At 29.9% G+C, this 21,511-nt stretch overlaps 1 protein-coding gene across 1 annotated transcript; it reads right to left on the reverse strand.

Annotated features, from left to right (window-relative positions):
• Positions 1-331: 331 nt before the first annotated feature.
• Positions 332-1,447, reverse strand: LOC121214557 (uncharacterized). Its single transcript, XM_041088332.1, has 3 exons — positions 1,336-1,447; positions 1,074-1,274; positions 332-795 (listed from the first exon to the last, which is right to left on the reverse strand). Exons 1-3 carry the CDS (start codon positions 1,445-1,447, stop codon positions 662-664), a joined length of 447 nt encoding a protein of 148 aa, XP_040944266.1. The 3' UTR covers positions 332-661.
• Positions 1,448-21,511: the final 20,064 nt, after the last annotated feature.

Below are 21,511 nucleotides of genomic sequence, written 5' to 3' on the forward strand. Positions count from 1 at the left end.
CATCAATAGAACATTCTGACACGTTGACAATTGGCTCTGTCACAACTCAAGCACGACATATCTGGAGCGATTGCAAGCACTAAACATGATAAGAAAATCAACCCCGGATGGTCTAAAGCGGCGAGCAAAAATTGACAAAAGAATCGAGTATTCACCAAACTATAGAGGACGACAACAAAATCATCCAAAAAATCAATTGTAAAACTAAGATTATATGCATAAGTAAAGCTAAAAACCATGCTACAAGAGCAGCAAAAAAAAACTTCTGAAATTGAAGACTTATTAAATAATGGAAAAACAAATAAAAAACCCATATAAAAATTAAGACAACATAAGTCCAAATCGACTCGTGAAATCATTTATTATTTTGAAATATTCTCAAAATAGAAACAAATTAAGAAATTGACGAAGAACCACCCACTTTCCAAAAAAACTACTCGTGGTCGGTGGAGTTTTAGCAAACGACAGGCATCGTTATCTATCCATCATAACTTGTAAATATAACTGTAGGGCCCAATTTTTGACCCGGGGCCCAATTACAAAAACAAATACCCAAACCCAACAAAAAATTAACCCAGTGACAAACTCATTACAGGCCCAAACCACTTAAGCCCAAAACTCAAACTTAAGCCCAATAACCTGACTGGCCCAATCCCCAAAGTCAAGCTAGGGTTTCAGAAAAAAACCCTAGCGCCGCACCTAGGGTCTTTGACCCTTGGCCTTCTGACGCCGCCGGACGTCCCATCCGTGCCTGCCCACGGTCACGTCGACCACGCCACTTGCGCCGCCAATCACCTGTAAACAAGACAACACGCAAACAGCTGCAACCAGAAAAAAGAAAAATAATAGCAAATAATATGTAATTTTAGGCTATAAAAAGCCGAACGTTATTATCGTAAGGGGTTCGGCTTCCTCACTTTTACAAACATTTTCAGAAATAAAAAAGGCAAACTAAACCATTGAAGGTGATTTTCACCTTTTATTTCTCTGTTTTTCTTTCACTTTTCATAAATTTTTTTTATTTCGATTTATTTCTCTTAAAAATAATAAAAAAAGGGTCGAAAAGGAGATACCTTTTGCTGGCGGCGCGCCACCGTCGGTGATTCCCTCTGTGTGCCAAAGCCGCGGCGAGGCTACGGTGAAGCCTTCGCGCGAGTTCACCGGCGTCGTGCTCGAACTCAAAAGGAGGAGGAGATATTGGGTTTTTAAGAAACAGAGAAAAGAAAGAAAACTTTTTGAAGTTTTTTTTTTATTTTCAATAGCAAAATGAAAGTCTGCTAAAAATTTTAGATTTAAATAAACTATCAAAACGGCGCCGTTTTGAGGCCCCTTGACCTGCGCAGTGACCTGACCCAGGGGGAGGATCCGCGTGTTTTCTTCGAATGGGATATTTGCGCGCACAGTCCCTCTGACTTTGCAACGCGTTGCAATTTGGCCTTTTTTTCATTATTTTCTTTTATTTTAATTCAGCCACATAGTTTTATTTTTGTTACATTTTGGTCCATTGCAGCGCTGTGTTTTGGGGAACTCGGTCTATTTGCTGTTTTGGTCCTCTATTGTTTTGCGCGCGTCGCAATTTGATCTTTTTTTGTTTTTTTTATTATTTCGAATTGGCCCTGTATTTTTGTCTTCATTTCGATTTAGTCTGTTTTTTAGCATTTTTTATTTAGTTAATTATTTGAATGTTATTATCATTACATTTATTATTATTATTATTATTGTTATTATTACTATTATTATTATTTATTATTATTAGTTTTATTTTCCTCTTATATATTCGTTATTATTGTATTAATATATTAATTAGTTTTTTTTATTATTTTAGCTTTATTATTATATATACATATATATACTTACATACTCTTGTATTTTATAAACTTAAGGTATATATATACATATCTTTTTCTTATTTCTTGTAATTATATGCTTACACATATATGTTTTTTATATATAAAATCCATACATGTGTATATTTTTTTTAATTTATTCATACATATATGTACGTATCTATATAAATATATGTATTTTTTTTATTATTTTATAATATTTATACATACTTACACATCTTATTTATATCTTATGGTTTATATATATGTACATACATATATCTTTTTACATTTTTATAATTCCATTCATTTTATTTTATTTTTTATTGGTTTGAAGGAATGCTTTAATTTTATTTGCTAGTATACATTGTTATTTCGCATGTTATTGATTTGTCCTTTTTATTTATTTTATTTTAGTTGCTTTTGCTCGTATTATTTTTATACTTTCGTATTCATTATGGTATTGCCATGCATATCAACAATGTAATTTGTTTTCACATTCTTTTATTACGACTTCGTGTTTCATTTTACTCGATATGTCAAAACTTGTTTTAAATAAATGGCATTTCCTGTTTAGATTCGAGAAAGTCGTACCCTAACTTACTGGGTTTCGATTTTCACAATAGATCTAAATGCGTGAATGTTCTCAAACTCAAGTTTTAGACGATCTCGAGAATTAAAAAAGATCGTGTCCTAACTTACTGGTCGTGATCCCTTTTTTTAAATCCGAGATAACTAGATATCTTTTAAATAAGCAAATTTTTAGCATTCATTCGCGTATTGGAATTCGAGACATTGTGTCCTAACTTACTGGATATGATGTTTTTTTCTCGATTAACGTGAAATATGCTTCTTTTCCCAAAACTTTTCAACATCTTAATACAATGATCGTATTTTTAATTCTTCAAGGTTTTCAATTCTCGACATCAAGACATTAACCAATCAACTAGGTACCAATTTTTGGGCGTTACGAGGGTGGTAATCTTTCCTCGTACGTAACCGACTCCCGAACCCGTGTTTCTAAATTTCGTGGACCAAATTTGTTGTTTTAATAAAATTAAATTGTTTATTAAAAACAATCATTTTCACAAGGTGACCCGATCACACCTCATCAAAAAGGATCGGTGGCGACTCCCATTTTCATTTTTTTTCAAAACCCAAGTTAACCCCGTTTTATTCAAAAAAATGGTGTCAACAATAACAAAGATACCCACAAAATAGATCTGCAAACTGAAAAATAGAGAAGACATGTGAAGTGAATGAGAAGAAAAAAAAAAGAGTTGGTGAGAGGGGAAAAAAAAGTGGACAATAACCAACCCGGAAGTTGGTACCTTCACTGAGTAAAACAAAAGATAAAAAAACAAATGGATTGAAGGTTTACAAGTAATTTTTAAATTTATTATTATAAAAGTTTGAACATAATTTTGATATATATAACTCTTTGGTGTATATATAATATAAATATATAAAATGTATACCATATAATCACACATTTATAATTTTAGAATATATATATATAAACACTAAAGATGTTAGTTTATATATCAAGTATTTAATATTACAAATAAAAATTGTAAATAAAATATTATGAGAGAGAAAATAATAATCTTAAAATCATGCGTATATGTAGAGCAAAACAAACATTTATTATAAGTAGTCCATGTCTATTTAAAAAAAAAAAGCGCTTAATATAACCTCTGATATTTAAACTTCACATTTGTTTTTTTTAATTTAATATTTAAATTTTTTAGTTCAATTCGGTACCCACTTTTTTCTTAATTTAGTACTTAATTTTTTATTTAATTTAGTACTTAAACTTGTCAAAATTAAATAAATTACTTCAATATACTAATATTGTTATTTTTTTTGAGGTAACAAAAATAATCAATATAGGATTCACATATGATATATAACATGAATTTTTTTTATTTTCAATGTTCATTTACTTTTAATTTAATTTTTTTAATTTAACATAATAATTTTATTTTAGGTTTTTTTAGAAGTTATTGTTTTCTTTCTTTAATATCCATTGGTTAAGCATAATTGAAAGCCCAATTTTTGAGCACAAAATAACTATGATACTAAAAAAAAAAAAAATTTAGAATCGAGGGTTTTGTAAAAACCATATCTTGGTTTAAGCATGTCATCCTTGAATCCTTCCCACCTTTAATAATCACAATAATCTTAGCCTTTATGAAAAATAAAATTCGAGACAGAGGAAATTTTAAAAAAATATAATTATTACTGTCATTAAATTTTGCATCATCTCTCATAAGTTCATCATACATTAACTATTTCTATCCCTTCATTAAAAAAACTAACATGCTAGTGTTTTAAAACAATTTGTTTAATATTTAACAAATTTAGATATCAAATTGTAAAAAAAAAAAACTTAAATACTAAATTAAAAAAATGTTAATGTAGGAAATATGATATTAAAAAAGCATTTAAGGCGAATAGATATAAAATTGGTAGACATTTTAGCAGGAAATAGAAGGATTAAGAGCAGTGAAACAAATAGGATTAAAAGTAATAAACAAAAAACACTTTATTGAGTTTAAATAAATAAATAAATATATATATATATATATATATATATATAAAAACATAACTAAATTCCTTTCTTCTATGGATTCGATTTGATTTGATTGTGTTTCTATTAAAAGGAAAATAAATAAATTGAGTTGAATTTTTAAAATTGCAACTTGTGTTAGAGCTGAGCTGTTCACACAATTAATACAGCTTTGACTTTGGTATTTTATAGTCAATGGACTTCACCCTCTCCCTTCATTTCTCTTATATTTTAATATTTTCATTCATTATTCTGCTGTGGTTTAATAGATTTACCTTTGATTTATCAATTTTATTCTAAAAAATTGGCTGCATTTTAAAACCATTTTCGTCAGAAAAAGCAGCTTTTTAATTGTAAATTACATTTAGTTGTTATATTATAATAATATCCACATATAATCTTTTTATTACTCCATATAAATATTTAAGATGTGTTTCGACAATAAATTTATAATTATTAGACAGCAATTATGCTCTTTTATAATTGCAAAAATTTTAAGTCCTATACATGTTTCATTGATGGGATGTATTTACTATTTTAATTTTTTATGTTAATATATTTTGTAATTATATAATTGTATAATTTGAAATTTTAAAAAATTTATTAATTATCATAAAAGTTATTAGTAACACTTAAAAAAAAATTCTCTAAACAATTAAAGAACTTAAAATCAAATCATCATATAGTATGTTAGTCCAAAAAAAATATTCGATATTACGATTACTAATAAAATTAACAAAAAAAATTGTATATATATACATGCGATCTTATCTAATTACTCTAACATTCCATATTTATTAGATTATTCTCTTTCAAATATAAAGCATATGCTCTTTATTGTTTCAATTGATCATTGACCAAGTATAAATAATCTATAATAAAATATATGTAATTTAATTAAATTTATAGTAAACACTAAGTAATTTAATTAATTATTTAGGAGGAAAGTATCTTTATAAATGAAATTTCTAGGTTATTTAAATAAAATTAATGAAATAATATATAATTATATTTTAGAAATAAAATATATGTACTAAAATTGAAATAATTTAGATTATATTTTTTGAACTTAAATAATGTTAAGCATATTTGAAAAGCTTGAATATATTACAGAAATATAATTATATTTAAATCCAACTATAAAGCGATTTTTTTATAGCAAAAAGTCACTTTTCATTAATGCTTTTTGGTTTATGGATGAACTGTTAATGGGATCAGCATTACCGTTGTCTACTTTTATTTCTAAAAAAATCTTTATTTCAGGAAAAGCTAAATGCTTTTAGTCTAAGTTTATTCATGAATTAATGGGGTCAGCATTTAACATTTCCTTATTCTTATTACTTCTGGCTGCAAGTGAAATTACAAACAAATTAAGAAACTGGTTTTTATTTATTTATTATTTTAATATGTTATAACAATACAAGTCAGTGTTTTAATCTGTTTTTATTTATTTATTTCTAAACAGAACAGTAATTTTAAGAAAATATTTGATGATTAATAAAAATGTACATAGTACAAACCACAAATTGATGCATAAATGTAATGTTTGTAAGGTAATCCAAAAAAAAGAGAAAGACTAATTGGCGGTAATAACAACATTAAAATAATTCAAAAATAAATTAAAGATGCATCACTATGATTTCTCGCTGAAAATTGTATCTTATCCTCGTCATCATCAAACCGGTCAACTAAAAAACCATTACCAAGAGTCCCACTGCATTAGTGATGTACAAAATGACAAATCTCAAATGTTTTATCTTGGAGTCCAAATTTATAAATATCATCATTGTGCTCTATCATGATAAAGACTTTCGATAATAGTTTTCAATATCTTGATAAATCTTATATATACTAGAACACAATTAACAACTAAAAACAAAAAGAAAAATCAAATAATATTGTTGAAAAATCACAACCGTACGCCATAAATAAAAACTAGGATTTGTTTTGAGAAAGTTTTTTTTTTCCTTTTTAAAGAATTAAATAAAAATAGTAAATTAAGGAAAATATATATACGTATATGCACAATGGATTGGTGAGTCAGTGTCCTACAAAAACCAAAGAAAGAAATTCAAACTCCTTGAATGGCATTTCCCCCCCCCCCCTGAGGATATGAATAGAAGAATGTTGCAAGGGCAGATTTTGTTGAAAATAAAAAAAATGGATGACTTGGGATTTATTAGTCTGAAAAGAATGGGGTGAGATGAAAATGGAAGCAAGGTTAGGGTTGAATAGTTTAAGAAGAAGTCAGATATATAGTTTAATTCAAGAGAAATGGATTGGTGATCAACTAACCCCAAAATTTATATATTAATGTTAGTGCTGCGCCAATCTCTTCTTAATGGCAAATGATGGAGCATTAGGTTCTAAAATAAGCCAGATTTATTTTAATGAATGAGGCACCATTTCATCCCTACTATTCTTCTAAAAGATCCAATTAGTTTTGGTTGAAAAGTAAAGATTGTCCATTCATTTAATTAATTAATATTGTAAAATGAATGCCAACTTTCCTTTTCCTTCTGCGGAACACACCATCCACTATAAATAAATAAATGAATAAAAAGAAAAAGAAAAGGCTGAAAATTTTGATTACATCCACTAGGGAAATTCATCATCATTTGTCTGCAACTATATAAAATGATTTATTTCAACTTTTTTCTTATGGAGCTAATATTATTTTAAAAAGCAGAGAGAGAGTTTGAGGTTCAACAATCCACAGTAGCGAAGAAGATTCGTTGGTGTTATTTGTAATTTGCCTCCACCCCATTTAATTATACATTCAACATTATGCTCACAATCACAACTTAACATTTACATTTGAGCATTAGCAAGTCACTAAACCTCATGCCTCAATTCTGTTTTATTGATTTATGATACAAATAATGAGACTTATGGTGCACATTAAGTTTAAATTATGGCAAGGTCAACCCTCATAAACTATTATTTCATTTCAATATGAGGTGGCTTTTGAATATACAAGTGTTTGGGAGGATGAGAATTGTGGTGAAGGGAAACTATTGATGCTACCCAAACTTTTAATGTCTCCTAATACAAATATGTTCCACTCAACATCTGGACTTTACTGCTATTTTCTACCCAAACTGTTATTATTATTTGGTTTGAGAAGGAATTCAAAGTCAACTTAAGCGGATTCAAGTATTTGACTCTGGTAAATAATTGAATTTTATTTTATTTTTCTCTCCAAATATATATATAAAAAAAAGAAATACAAAGGCTAATGGATAACCATTTTTTTTTGTTTTTTTATTACGAAATTTTAGGTGTCCACCCTTAGAAGTCAAAGAAACATGCCTTAATTATTTATTATTACCATTAAGTTTTAGTTTAGTAGAGAATGTTATCGTTACAACAAAAAATAAATAAAATTTTATGTGTTTAAAGTCAATTTTAGAGTTTTAAGGATGAGAAGTAGTAAAAAGTTATATAAAGAAAATCTGTTTGTGGAGAGAAGAGAAGACTTCATTTTCTGTGGACATAAGTTCAATTGCATGGAAATTATCTCACAATCAAATTCTTGAACATACCCTCTTTCTGTTTATTTTTGGGTTAATCCATTTTCGCTTCATTTTCACTAATATTTATTATCCTTATATCTTACACTTATTTAACACAAATTCGAATTATATTATTCTTTTTTTTTCAGTCATTGTATAAAAATATGTACCAAGTTATTGAATGGTGTATCATAAATATAATGATGGTGACCAAGAGAGCCTCGGCCTCTCAATTTTTTGAGAAAATTTTAATTCTCTCTTGAAATTTTTAAATAAATTTAATTAGGTCCCTTCAAAATTTTGAGATAATTTCCTTTTTCTTAAAATTTTTTAAAAATTGTAATTGACCCCTCAAAATTTTTGGAAAATTTCATTATATCTTTTAATTTTTTGAAAATTATAAGTAAACTTTTTTTAAATTTTTGAAAGTTCTCGTTAATCTCACAAAAATTTTAAAAATAATTAGTCCCCTAATTTTTTTTAAATCTCATTAAACTCATATATATATATATTTTAAAAAATTTACTAGGTCCTCCAACACTAAGATCCATTAATTTAGATATTGGTAAAAGAACACATGAGAAAAAAAAAAAACAAAGGAGCAGTTTATTTTTATTATTTTAAAAAGTTCAATTTTAAAATATAAAAAATTATTTATTAAAAATTAAAATACTTAAATACCCTTCTGTTTTATTTTGTTATTGTGATTTTAGTTTAGACTACTAAATAATTTCATGGACTAAATTAACGTTGAATTAATTAATGATTAATCTATGATAATATTAATAAGGTGTCACCCAATTATGTTTGTGTTTTTGTTTTGGTCACTCAATTTTAAAAAATTTCAATTTAGGCATTACCGTTTGTATTTATTCTTGTTTTGGTCATCCGCCGTTAAATTGATAACAAAAGCATTTGTTTTTACCCTTCAGATTTTATCAAATTGATCTTAATTATAAATAATTCAACAAATTTACCCTTCAGATTTACAAATTCCATCAATTTGATCTTAATTCAATAAATTTACAAATCCTATCAATTTGATCCTAACATTTAATTTAATTCATGGATGTATGTGATAATACAGCTTTTAACAATGGATGGGTTGATGGATTTAATTTGACGTAGATGTTTGTATTTTCTGTTTTCAGATATGAAGTAGATTTTTAGTTACTTTAAACATGGTAATTATGTTGTATGCTACTGCTTTTGTTTATTATTTGTGCTCATTTTCTCTGGCTGGGTTTTACTTAATCTGAGAGCCATTTTGAAAGCACAAAGTGTTCCTCCTTTTTCTTTTTCGGTTAACTTTGGCTCTCTCCAACGGAGGAAGGCTGGAAGCTTGCTAGATTTATATGTTTTAGTCTTTCAAAAACAAAGCATTGAAACATGATTGTTGTTTATCCCCGCAAGCGAAACATGTTATGAATGGCATAAAATGGGGCTCGGAAAGTAACTGTAAGCTCTTGAAAACTTGTATATCCATTTCTCCTAATCAAATTACATGTTGAGCAAAGTATGCTTGAGGATCAAATTGATAAAATTTGTAAATGTAAAGAGTTAAATTTATTGAATTATTTAAAATTAGGATCAAATCGATATAATATATAAGTATTAAGGACTAAATGTATTATCATACCAATTACAAAAATGCTTACTATTATCAATTTAACAACGGGGACCAAAACAGAATAGTACCTAAATTGAAAAATCGTAAAGTTAAGTAACCAAAAGATGAAAGCGAGCATAGTTGGGTGATATTTTTATAATTTACCTTTATTAATAAAGTTTTAAAGCCTAAGAATCCAACCAAATGATCTAGGGTATAGCCCAAAAAAGAAGTGAAAATAGAACTGATTTTGGGTTTCAAGTCCACTAGAATCAGTGGACATTTAATACAAAAAAAATTTAAACCATGTTGGTAATTCAACTTTTGTTTGTTTGTTTGGTGTAAAGTTTTAGGGAAAATAATTTTACAGAAACTAATATTTAACGGGTATAGTATTTTTTCATTATTTAGTAAATTTATTTGAAATTATTTTTTAAAATTATTCTCAGACAAATAAACACAAATTAACGGAAATTCTTTTTTTTTCATAATTAATATAGAGAAGTTTAATTATTAATTAATGAAATTAGTAAACAACATTGATTTGAAATAACCTTTTCTATAATAATATAAAAAAAACTAAAATTTAAGTAATATGTACATAATTAGAAAAATAAAAAAATGCATAAATTAAGTAAACATACCATAATAAAAATATGTGCAGGGGAAAAAGCAGTAGGAAAAAATTCAGGGATCACATGTCCTATAATATAAGTGACTTCATTCTTGTTTAGGCGATTTTTTTATATTTTTTCTTCCTGCTAAAAAAAATTTTAAATATCAAAGTCATCATAATAATATCAAAAAGTATTTCTTAATTCATGCTTAGCTACTTACTATTAGTTCAACTTCAGCTGTTCAGATTATTTTCATTTTTTTTATCCTCTTTCTTCCCAATAATTTAACTAAAAAATCATTATTTAAGCAATTTAAAATCAAAATAATATCGAAATGTATTCCTTGATTCTCGTATGGCTTGTGGTTTAAAATAGGTGATTACAAGTAATTTAAGTTAGGTGATTCTAATTTATCCTCATTACCCTATTAATTTAGCTACAAAATAATTGTTTAAGCATTTTAAAATCAAAATTATTAAAAAGAAATTTCTCCATCCTCATATTGCCCTGTAATATAGGCGACTTTATTCATGCTTTGGTGATTACAAGCATTTCAACTTAAGCAATCTTGTAACACCTCAAGTCCCACGAGTCACCCAACGAACGATACTGATACCAAAAAGACAATTGTACTCGTAAATCAATACTTAAAGATTTCATTTAAACGGTTTTCCTAAAAAAGAGGCATAAAAAAAGGAGGCATCAACCAAACTCAAAGAATGTTTGGCTAACAATAAATTCGAATCAAAATAAGAGGAAATGAGAAGAGTTCGTAATGTTTTTTTACAAGAAAGAAGTTTGAGGTTTCGACATCATAAATATAAAAGGAATAAGAAATAGGGAACATGTTTAATGATATTTGGCGAATACAAGTGTTACACTTTGCCTTTCAGTGAAATAAAATGAGACACAAGGTTCATTTACAATATGAAGATTTAAATTATGGCGTAATCACCAAAATACATTACATAACATCTGAAAAAGGGTAAGAATCAATAAAGTTTGATTTTATTCAAACTTATACATGAGGTACACAAATCTGAGAATTGTCTGATATGTACATGTTATAGAAGAACAAATAAAAGCTCACAAGATGGTGACTATCTGGCGGAGTCCTTTCACGAACACAACTGACTTAAAGTACCTGAAAGAAAAAGAGGAAGACAAGTAAGTTCATAATGAGCTTAGTGAGTTCCACACATAAATAGATACCTTTTCCCAAAGTTTCCAAGATCACAAACAGAACATACATCATAGCAATTAGGTTATAATCAAGCCCACAGATGGGCTGATCAAACATCATCTAACAAGCCCACACAACACTAAATATTGGAGGATATGAACACAGATTTTCCCTTGAAACAAGCCTACGGATAACCAAAACTTATTCGCACTTATAGAACCTTCCATTGGCATGATCTTTCAGAGTGCACGAAAACATAGCTTCCACTAAATGTAGTTCGCCTACAAATACCACTCGTCCAAGGCCACGATTCGCCTAATGATAACTTACATGCAGATACCAGTCACAATTGAAACATCCCACATCGGATTCTAATCGCTTCAACAAAACAACATTCCGCAAATAGATACTATCTCATCTAAGAATAGCCTAGGAGTTTCGGCTAAGTCGAAGGCATTACATTCGATCACCGAAGTGGTCATTTAAAACCTCTCTTTTACTTGCGTTAATTTGTAAGAAAAATCACTCTTTTTTTTAGGAAAAACATTCATTAATTTAAATAGAGTTACTTAACAATTTAATTACAATATTATTATTGTGGCGTTTTGAAAAATGTTAAGGTTTTTTTAAAAAAAAATCAAACCTTTAAGTTTTTTGCAAAGCAGCAGAAAACATTTAAAGTAATGGTTTTCTAAACTGAAAAGCATGCAAATATCAGAGTTTTAATTAAGTGTCATGTTTAAAATAAAAAAGCTAAACAATTCCCAAACCTAAGATATGAAAGCGAGGGAAACTTAATAATTACATCCCAAAAATAAAACGATTAAAGAAACTTTAAAGAAACTTTTAAAAGAAAAAAATAAGTTTCTTAATTTGAGGTTCTTTCGATGCCATTTCGAGTCTTAATTTTCTGTGCTACCTAAGAGGAAAAGAAAGAGGGAATGAACTTACAAAGGCTCAATGTAAGACTAACCTTCAACCACTATATATAATCATTCAAATAGTAAAATATTTAATTTATAACATAATAACAATTAAAGTATAATATAAGAAACATATAATAAATCAATGCCTATAAATAATATATTTATGATGTAATGCGAATGCAAATTTCGCACCCGTCCATCCTAATTGCCCTCGAGCATTGCTCGACATACCAAAAGCCCACATATAAAAAACTTACCATCCTGGGTTTGATTTTCGGTGATGGTGGTTGTTCACATGTTATCTGAGACGACCATTTTCCTGTGGAGTATGACAAACTGTCAAGTGTCTCACGATCCCTTCTGACTTGCACCGTTTATTAAACTCATCAGAATAGAACTCTAAGCCATTGTCTGTGCGAAGATATTTTATTTGCTTTCTCGTCTGTTTTTCAATCATGGTTTTCCAAGACTTAAATGTAGAAAACACATCGCTTTTCTGCTTAAGGAAGAACGCCCACACTTTTCTGGAAAAATATCAATAAAAGTTAGCATATAATTAGCTCCACCTCTCGAAGGCATTCTAGATGGCCCCCACAGGTCAGAATGAATATACTCCAACGTTCTTTTCATGTTATGGATTCCTCTGGTGAATCAAACTCTCTTTTGCTTCCCAAAAATGTAGTGCTCACAGAACTTCAGTTTGCAAATTCCTTGCTCATTAAGAAGTTCTCTTTTGTTCAATTTTGCCATGCTATTCTGACTCATATGTCCTAGGCGCATATGCCAAATTTTAGTAATATCATCATCTAACGAGGAAGAGGATGCGACAACTACATCACCAGTAACAGTAGAACCCTGCAAAATATATAACTTGGCATTCTTTCTCTACCCTTTCATCACAACAAGGGAACTTTTAGAAATCTTCAAAACCCCACTTTCAGCTGTGTATTTGTACCCTTTTGAATCAAGAGTACTCAACGAAATTAAATTTCTCTTCAATTTTAGAACATGTTGTATGTCACTAAGTGTTCTGACAACTCCATCAAACATCTTAACTTTAATTGTTCCAACACCTACAATTCTACATGAAGCATTATTTCCCATCAAAACAACACCTTCAGACACTATTTCGTAAGTTGTAAACCAATCCCGATTGGGACTAATGTGGAAGGTGCAGCCCAAATCAAGGATCCACTCATCATTCACTTTAAAATTATTGACAGAAGCGACTAGAAGTTCACCATCGCTGTAGTCTTCTACAACAATAGCCTTACCAGAATTTTCTAGTTGTTTTCCATTTTGATTCACAGCCTCCCTTTTGATATTGTTCTGTAGCTTATAGCATTCAAATCTAATGTGCCCTTTCTTCTTGCAGAAGTTACAAGTTTTACCTCTGTTTGAAAAATTCAATCTACTATTAGATTTATCGCGAGGATTTCGTTCCCGTGTCCTTCCACGATCATCATCAACATTCTGATCTTGTCTCCCATGAACAATGAAACCCTATTCTTGAGAGTTAATTTTAACCACAAGATGCTTCATCTTATCATGCGAGGTTAAATAATCAAAACATCATCAATTGTGAGAGACTCGTGGCTATATAAAATTGTATCTCTAAAGGTTGAATAAGACGAGGGAAACAAACAAAGTAGAATCAACCCTAGATCTTCCTTATCATACTGAACCTCTATGGCCTCCAAATTTGAGAGAATTTCTTTAAACACTGTTAAGTGTTTGTGCAAAGACGCACCTTCCTCCAAACGATGAGCATAAAGACGTTGCTTTATATGCAGCTTACTAGTTAGAGTTTTCGACATACATATTTGTTCCAACCTCTTCCGTAATCTAGCGGTGATCTTTTCCTTCATCACATATTGTAAAATTTCGTTAAACAAATGTAAATGTAACTGTGTTAGTGCCTTTTGATCCTTGCGTTTCTTCTCTTCCTCCGTTAATGTTGAAGGCATCTTATCTACCCCTAGCAGGGCTTCTTTTAAGTCCATCTGTGCAAGAACTGCCTGCATATTTATCTGCCACAATACGAATCTGGTGTTGCAATCTAATAGCAGAATTTCATACTTCAAAGACGTCATTATCGTGATTGAGATGAACCACCCGGAAGCTCTGATACCAATTTGTAAAAATAGAATGTCGGTAATGACAATATATCACAAAGAAAAAAAGAGAAATAAAAATAAAGAACACACAGATTTTATGTAGAAACCATTTCGGGAAAAAACCACGGGTAGAGGAGAAGAAAATTCACTATGTCGAATTCGAATGATTACAAGAGGAGTAGACTATGTCTATTTATAGGCTTGTAAAACCATATTCTAATAAGAGTGTAGTAAGATTGAAACACCTTATTCTAATCAATATCAAATAGATGGAGTTTAATAAGATTTAAAAAAAACCTTATTCTAAAAATAAAATAAAAGAAGTATAATTCTATAGGGATTTTACTTTTATTTTATTTTACATGAACATGAGAGATTTCCTGCAACAACATAATGCGTGAACAGGAGAGATTCCCTGCAAGAAATGATGTGTGAACAGGAGAGATTCCCTGCAACAAAATAATGCGTGAACAGGAGAGATTCCCTGCAAGAAATGATGTGTAAACATGAGAGATTCTATAAAATAAAAGAAGTATAATTCTATAGGGATTTTACTTTTATTTTATTTTACCACTGTATTTGATTTAAATAAGGATTCAGGTCACTTAATTTTAACAATACCTTTTCTCCCACTACTTAAATTTACCTTTGAAATACTTATCCTTTCTCAAATACCAAAATTTTAATGTGCTACAGCTTTCTTCAATTCAACCCATTCTCAAATCCCAATTTTTGACCCTCTTATCTTATTTTACGAATTGCTTCTAGAGAATGCATTTGAAAAACTCATTGTCATTACACTCACAAGAGCAACTCTTTCAAATTCGTAATTACTTAGGTAAGTGCTCTCCATTGGGCTTCATCTAGTTCTTATTGATTATTAGCCTGTAGGTATTTATGTTAATGTATACATTAACTTGTATTTTGGATCTTTGGACTCTTATTTTTGTTTTTTTCTAATATTTTTTAATTAAATTATGAAAATAAACATTACTTAAGAATGATGCAAATATGAGTGAGTTAAAGCCTAAAATATGTAATAATTCCGCTCATAAGCTTACTAGAAAGTGGAATACATATCATTGAGGTGAAAGTTTACTTGTATCAAGTTTAAATTGGCTTCTAAACCTTTGTATTTATTTTCATGCTTTTGCACTTTGATCTACATCACTAATAAATCAATCAAGTGTGTGGACCTTTTGGTGAGGGTCATGAGATTGGTGAAAGAAAGCTACATCATTGCAAATGTGATAAATTGCATGCTCCATAGGTAGAAGGAGGATTGGACATAAGACAATCAAAATTGATGAATGAAGTGTTTTTTTTGAAACATGGTTAGAGATTAATGACCAATCACAAATTAATTATGCCAAGCGTAATCAAATCTAAATATTGCATAAGTTGTAACATGCTTAATGTCTAAAAGAAATATTAGGATTCATGGATTTAGAAAGGTATACTTTTTAGGAAGGACGTACGTATCTAAGGGATGGGCATTTTGATAAAGGAGGGACTCATTCTTAGTTAGCAACTAATTCGTTTAATTGCCTCACCTCAGCTCAAAGGGACATATCGACACAAAGAAATATTAGATTAGTAATAAAAAGGGAGGGAGAGCTTGGGATGATGAAGCAGTAAGAAATATATTCAACAATTATGGATGGTGCAATATCACAAGTCACTCATTTTTTTAAAGGAGAGGAAAAAAATTGTTTGGAAATATATAATAACCTGATTTTTAGTGGTGTCGAAAATAGTGGTTTCAGGACCATAATTTTGATGAGTGAGTTCGTAAATATTATTCATTAATATTTACGAGTTAAATATGGTGTTATTGTGAATTGGGATTTGCTCGATTTTATTAATTAGTCAGTTAGTCAAGGTATAAGTGGTTCGTACCAAAAGTTAGTGGTTTTTGAAAATTGGGTATTGGGACCTTGTTTTTATAAACCGAGTTCGTAAATAATTGTATTGAATATTTGTGAAGCTATTATATAGGTGAATTGAGTTTTGGTCCACAAATTTTAATGTTTAATTTGTAACACCCTAATACCCGGCCTAAGAGTTTAGATCGAATTTCGGAGGTCACATTGATCACTGAAGTGATAGTGAGAAATTTTAGTTTAACAAACTGAAAAACATTACCATATTTAAGTTCCATAAAAACTTTTAGATATAAAATCCTGGTATTACAAAAACTATAGTCCAAATAATGCTCATATGTATTTAATACGAAAGTTCATACCACAGTTTTCAAAATAGTATTTAAACCAATTATTTAAAATGCGTAACTCCGAGACCTCCGGCGTGTCGAGTCCAACATCAGAATTCAAAAATGTACCTAAAAGGGGAAACACTAAGGGGGTGAGCTACACGAGCTTAGTGTGAGTTTGAGACATGACTAACAACAAAATTACAGACCGAAATTCTAGATAGCAGTACAACTGTGAAACGTACTTATAGAGATATACAGAACCAAAATGTATACACGAAGCCAACGTCCCAAATGAACATACTCAAGTAAAGCACTTATCATCACACACGATGTTACAAAATGTTATTACACGAAAGAACAATCACAAATGATAAGTCAATCAGACAGAATGCAGACAAACAAACTTATACCCAATCACTTAATCAGATGCTTATGAATGCAATCAAGTAGTGAAAACCCACCCATCCAGCTAAAACACCTCTCCGTCCCTCGATCACACCCCAATAGAGCTGTTTAAGCTCATCCAACTAGACACACCACATAGGACCTCGAAAGGCCTATCCAACCCTACACACCATGTATGTGGACTAAGCCACTAAGATAAAAGTACGCAGCAAAGCTGACCTAGATACAGTACAGTCCATTGTGGTAAACTGTTGTATAGATAAGTTGTAGTTAAACTGACAGATCAGATCAGAATCAGTCTTCCTTCTCTTCACAACCAAACCCCAAATCATGATGCAAATACAGCAATGCACACCAAACACGAACAGTCACACACAATCACATGACCCCAAGCCATATTAGAGTCCTTAGCAATTATACAAAGGCCCCAACAACCATTGGACGACATAAGAAACAGAACAAATAAACTATGCTACAGAATAAAATTTTATGAAACAGGGTCACACGGCTATGTGCTTCGACCATGTGGGGGTCAATACACCTATGTGGAGAGGCACACACTCGTGTGACCTAGGGATATGGTCGTGCGATCCAGTCGTGTAACTCTTTGTCCGTTTGTGCTAAAATAGGGTACAGGGCAGACACGACCATGTGAGGGTCTCACAAGCCCGTGTGCCCACGAGACACGGCCGTGTGTCCAAATGACATACCCGTGTGGGATCCCTAAATCCCCAAATTGGCCACACGGTTGTGTGGTACCAAACCATCCAAACCCTAATTTCTAAGTACACAGACCTATGTGCCTACGGGACACGGCCGTGTGGAAGTCGACTAAAATCCCCAAATTAGCCACATGGTCTTGTGGCACCATAATTTACCCAAAAAACCCTAAATCCCAAATGTGCACAGCCTTGTAAACCGCCCGTGTGGCAACTCGTGTGGTCACGAAACCACATCAAAATTGGCTACCAATCGTGCCTTTCTTTCCAACAACACATTTCCAATATCAGTAGATCTAAAACCCACCCCGAAATTGCTTAAAAATGATTCCTATCTGCTTTAATACCAAAAACCTATGGTTTAATTCCCACAGTATTCAAGATATAACTAAACTCTATGGAATCCAATATCAAAACTAAACAATTCAGAAACGTACTCACAATTGCCAAATTTCACATATCCATTTCAGAATTTCAGTAATGTAAAAGAAACGTTTGAAACCCACACTTTAGTTCGTGATCGTACACCCAAACATTGACTTGACGACAAGGAAGCCGCGGCTTTTTGAAAATCATAAACAAATTTGTTCTTTTGTTTTTGTAAAAAGGAACAAGGAATCCAAAATTGAAAGAAGGAGAAAGAAAAAAAAAGATGGTGAGGGAGATGAGAGAACATGAAAAAAATAATGAAGGAAAAGAAAAAAATAAAATAAAAATAAATAAATAAATATTAAAATTTTCAACAAAACAAGGCTAAATAAAAAATAATTCCCCATAACACACCTAAGGACTCAAACCTGGGACCTCAGGCTAAACTAACACACAACCAACCACCAGACCAGCAGGCTCATTCTGTCACTAGAATGCAGAAACACATATAATTGGTCGAGCAATGCATAGACCCTAAATAAAAACCCCAAAAAATTCTAACCCTAAAATCTGGAGTGTTACATAATTAGTCAATTAATGTAAAAGGATTAAATCGTAAAAATTGTAAAATTTGATCTTTTTTGTTTTTTATTACCTAAAATGTTCAATTAAAGAAAATTCAATGTTTTCAAGGGCAACCCTTAGGAACTAAATTAGATGGTTAGTGGCCTTATTCTTGATAAATTTTGTTATTATTATATTAGTTTAAATTAAAATAATGATAAAATATAAAACCACCAAAAAAAAAGTCATCACCTTCATTTTTTTTCTTTTCTTCCAAACCAAAAAACACTATTTTTAACTAGGGGAGAATACGCCAAGCTTGTTCCCTTTGCATGTAATTCCTTTTGAGATCAGTTTTTCATAATTTTTATGTTTTTAATATCGTTGTAGCTTAATCTAGCTAACTCGTACCTTCATTTTCAAAAAATTTGAAGTTTTAAAATGTTCCCATTGATGAAATCTGAAACTTTTTATGTTTAATGGCTTGTTTTTAAGCTTAGAATTAAAAAGGGGACTAAATTGTAAAGAGATTTGTTAGTTTTTAAATTAGGGACCAAAAGGTAATAAGTTTGAATTTAGCATGAAATTTATGTAATTATTGAATTTAGAGGGTTATATAGGGATGAAATTGAAATTGGAATGAAAAACAGTGCTTAAATGTGAAAATTATGATAGTATCAGTTTTAGGGGCTAAATTGAATAAAATTTAAAATTTTAGGGGAATTCAAATAATAAAATTAAATTAATATATGCTTATAATAGGATGAAATAAGAGGGTTGAAATCTATAAATTGAATTGAATTATTGAATAGATCAGAAATTGGACCAAATTGAAGAAAATTGAGGAAATGACAAAAATTGTTGATTAGTCCTTATAGAGTTTTTTTGTTGGTTTGAAAAAGTAAGTTGGCATAGTATGATTGTATTTAAATTTTTTTATATTTTATGTGTGAATTTTTATTTGATTGATAATAGTTTGAATTGTTCACAATTTGGTACAACGGGTGAGTTATGGACTAAAACATAAAAAAGTGATAAGTTGGTGGATAGAACTTAAAATGATGAATCAAAATCTGAAATAAAAACAAATTGATAATTGATTATAAATGATCGAATTATGCTGGTATGAAATTGATTGATTGTTTACGGTAAAGAGTAAATTGATTTGATTTGAGATTAACGTCTATTGACGTAAATGCAAAATTGATTTTTTATTGATAATAATTATGTCGATATATTGATATGTATTGATGAATTTCTATTGAATAGATATAATTGAATTGAAAAATTAGCTTATAATGGAAATTAAAAATGGTTACCCTATTAACTTTTCGAGTAAAGTTGGATATAGTTGGCAAGCCATAGGATAAGAATAGTTCAGGGTTACTTCGACTACATGTTGATGAGGCCGTAGGTGCCAAATTACTTCAGTTATACCGATGAGGCATTGGGTATCAAACTGGTGTGTTGGTTGGATCCGTGTATCTATATAAGTCTGAGTCAAGTTAATAGGGATATGAATGTGGTATTTGATAAATAATATATATGATTTGATTTATGAAGTGATTTGGTAATATAAATACAATTTACGATATATATAAATATCATTAGCATGTAAAAGATCATGTAAATTAGATTTACGAGCCAAAGGGCCGTTATGAAATTATAATGAATTAAATGATTCGATTTGGAGCTTCGTTTGTAGTGTGATGTGACAAAAAGTAGCAAAATTGAATGTGTAATGCATTAGTATTAAGATGATGATATGTTATGTTTGTTAACTTGGTTGATTGAAGTAATATACATATAATTCATATAATGCATAATTGAGTAAATGTTCATACTTATAGGTGTTAATTGTTATAAACTAAATTCACTATGAATTAAATGTTGATGGGTTATGCAAACATCATTGAAATCTAGATTATAAGTAAATTGGCAGGTTATATGCTTGAATTACTATATGAATTGGTTATATAATGAACTCACCTTGTTGATTTATGATTGCCATGTTTAGGCAAAATTATCCAGTTGAATAGTTTTTTTTGTTTAATCGTAAAATGAAGTAAGATGTTGTTTAAGTACCAGTGAACTTACTAAGCATTTGTAATGCTTACTCCCTTATTTCCCTTTTCCCTGTAGATTGTCAACTTTCGAAACATGTTAGGTGAATTGTCGAGAAGCTCAAACTATCATGTTGTTGATTCGATAATCTTGTAGTTGTTTAAAACTTAGTTTTGTGGAATGTATATAAGTGATTTTTTTTTGTCAATCATGAATGTGATTTGTGTTTTGAATGATAATTTTGGTTGAAACTTTTTTAAGTGCTTAATTTTGGAAAAGTTAATACTTATGTCTATATATGCGTTTGCTTGGTAACATGTAGTGACATGTTGAATGACTCGTATTTGATTGAGCATGAAATGGATTGGTTAAATGATATTATTGAATAGCTAATTGACAAAGTTGAGTAAGTTGAATTGGTAAGTTGGGATTGATATGCTTGATGCCAAATTGTGGAATTGTTGCATTGAATGGTTGAAATGGTTAAATAGGTTGTTTGGACTTGCATTTGGTTTGGTTTTATGTGGGTTTGAATGACCAATGCACAACATTTGAGTCATTAGGTTGACCTTTGTATGGTGTAGATAATTGAAGTTTATATTGATGTGGTGTGAGATTGAATAATAGGTAATATGTTTTGTAATGTAAAATATGTTGAACTGAGTTATAGATTGGTTGTGATGGTGCCTAAATGGCATATTGGTTAGGCACTTGTAAGTTAGATTATTTCATTTTTATGTTTGGTTTTGGATATGAATTGAACATGTTTTTATAGTACCATTTTATGCCTTTAGAATTGGTTAGATGAAT

Source organism: Gossypium hirsutum, chromosome D02 (genome assembly GCF_007990345.1).
Source record: "Gossypium hirsutum isolate 1008001.06 chromosome D02, Gossypium_hirsutum_v2.1, whole genome shotgun sequence".
In the NCBI taxonomy this organism is placed as follows: Eukaryota; Viridiplantae; Streptophyta; class Magnoliopsida; order Malvales; family Malvaceae; genus Gossypium; species Gossypium hirsutum.

Coding starts and splice junctions, on each gene's coding strand:
- LOC121214557 (XM_041088332.1), bottom strand. CDS start 1,447: ATGAAAAAAAGGCCAAATTGCAACGCGTTGCAAAGTCAGAGGGACTGT. Junction 1,275..1,335: donor TGGGTCAGGTCACTGCGCAG/GTCAAGGGGCCT, acceptor AATTTTTAGCAG/ACTTTCATTTTGCTATTGAA. Junction 796..1,073: donor TGGCGCGCCGCCAGCAAAAG/GTATCTCCTTTT, acceptor TCTTGTTTACAG/GTGATTGGCGGCGCAAGTGG.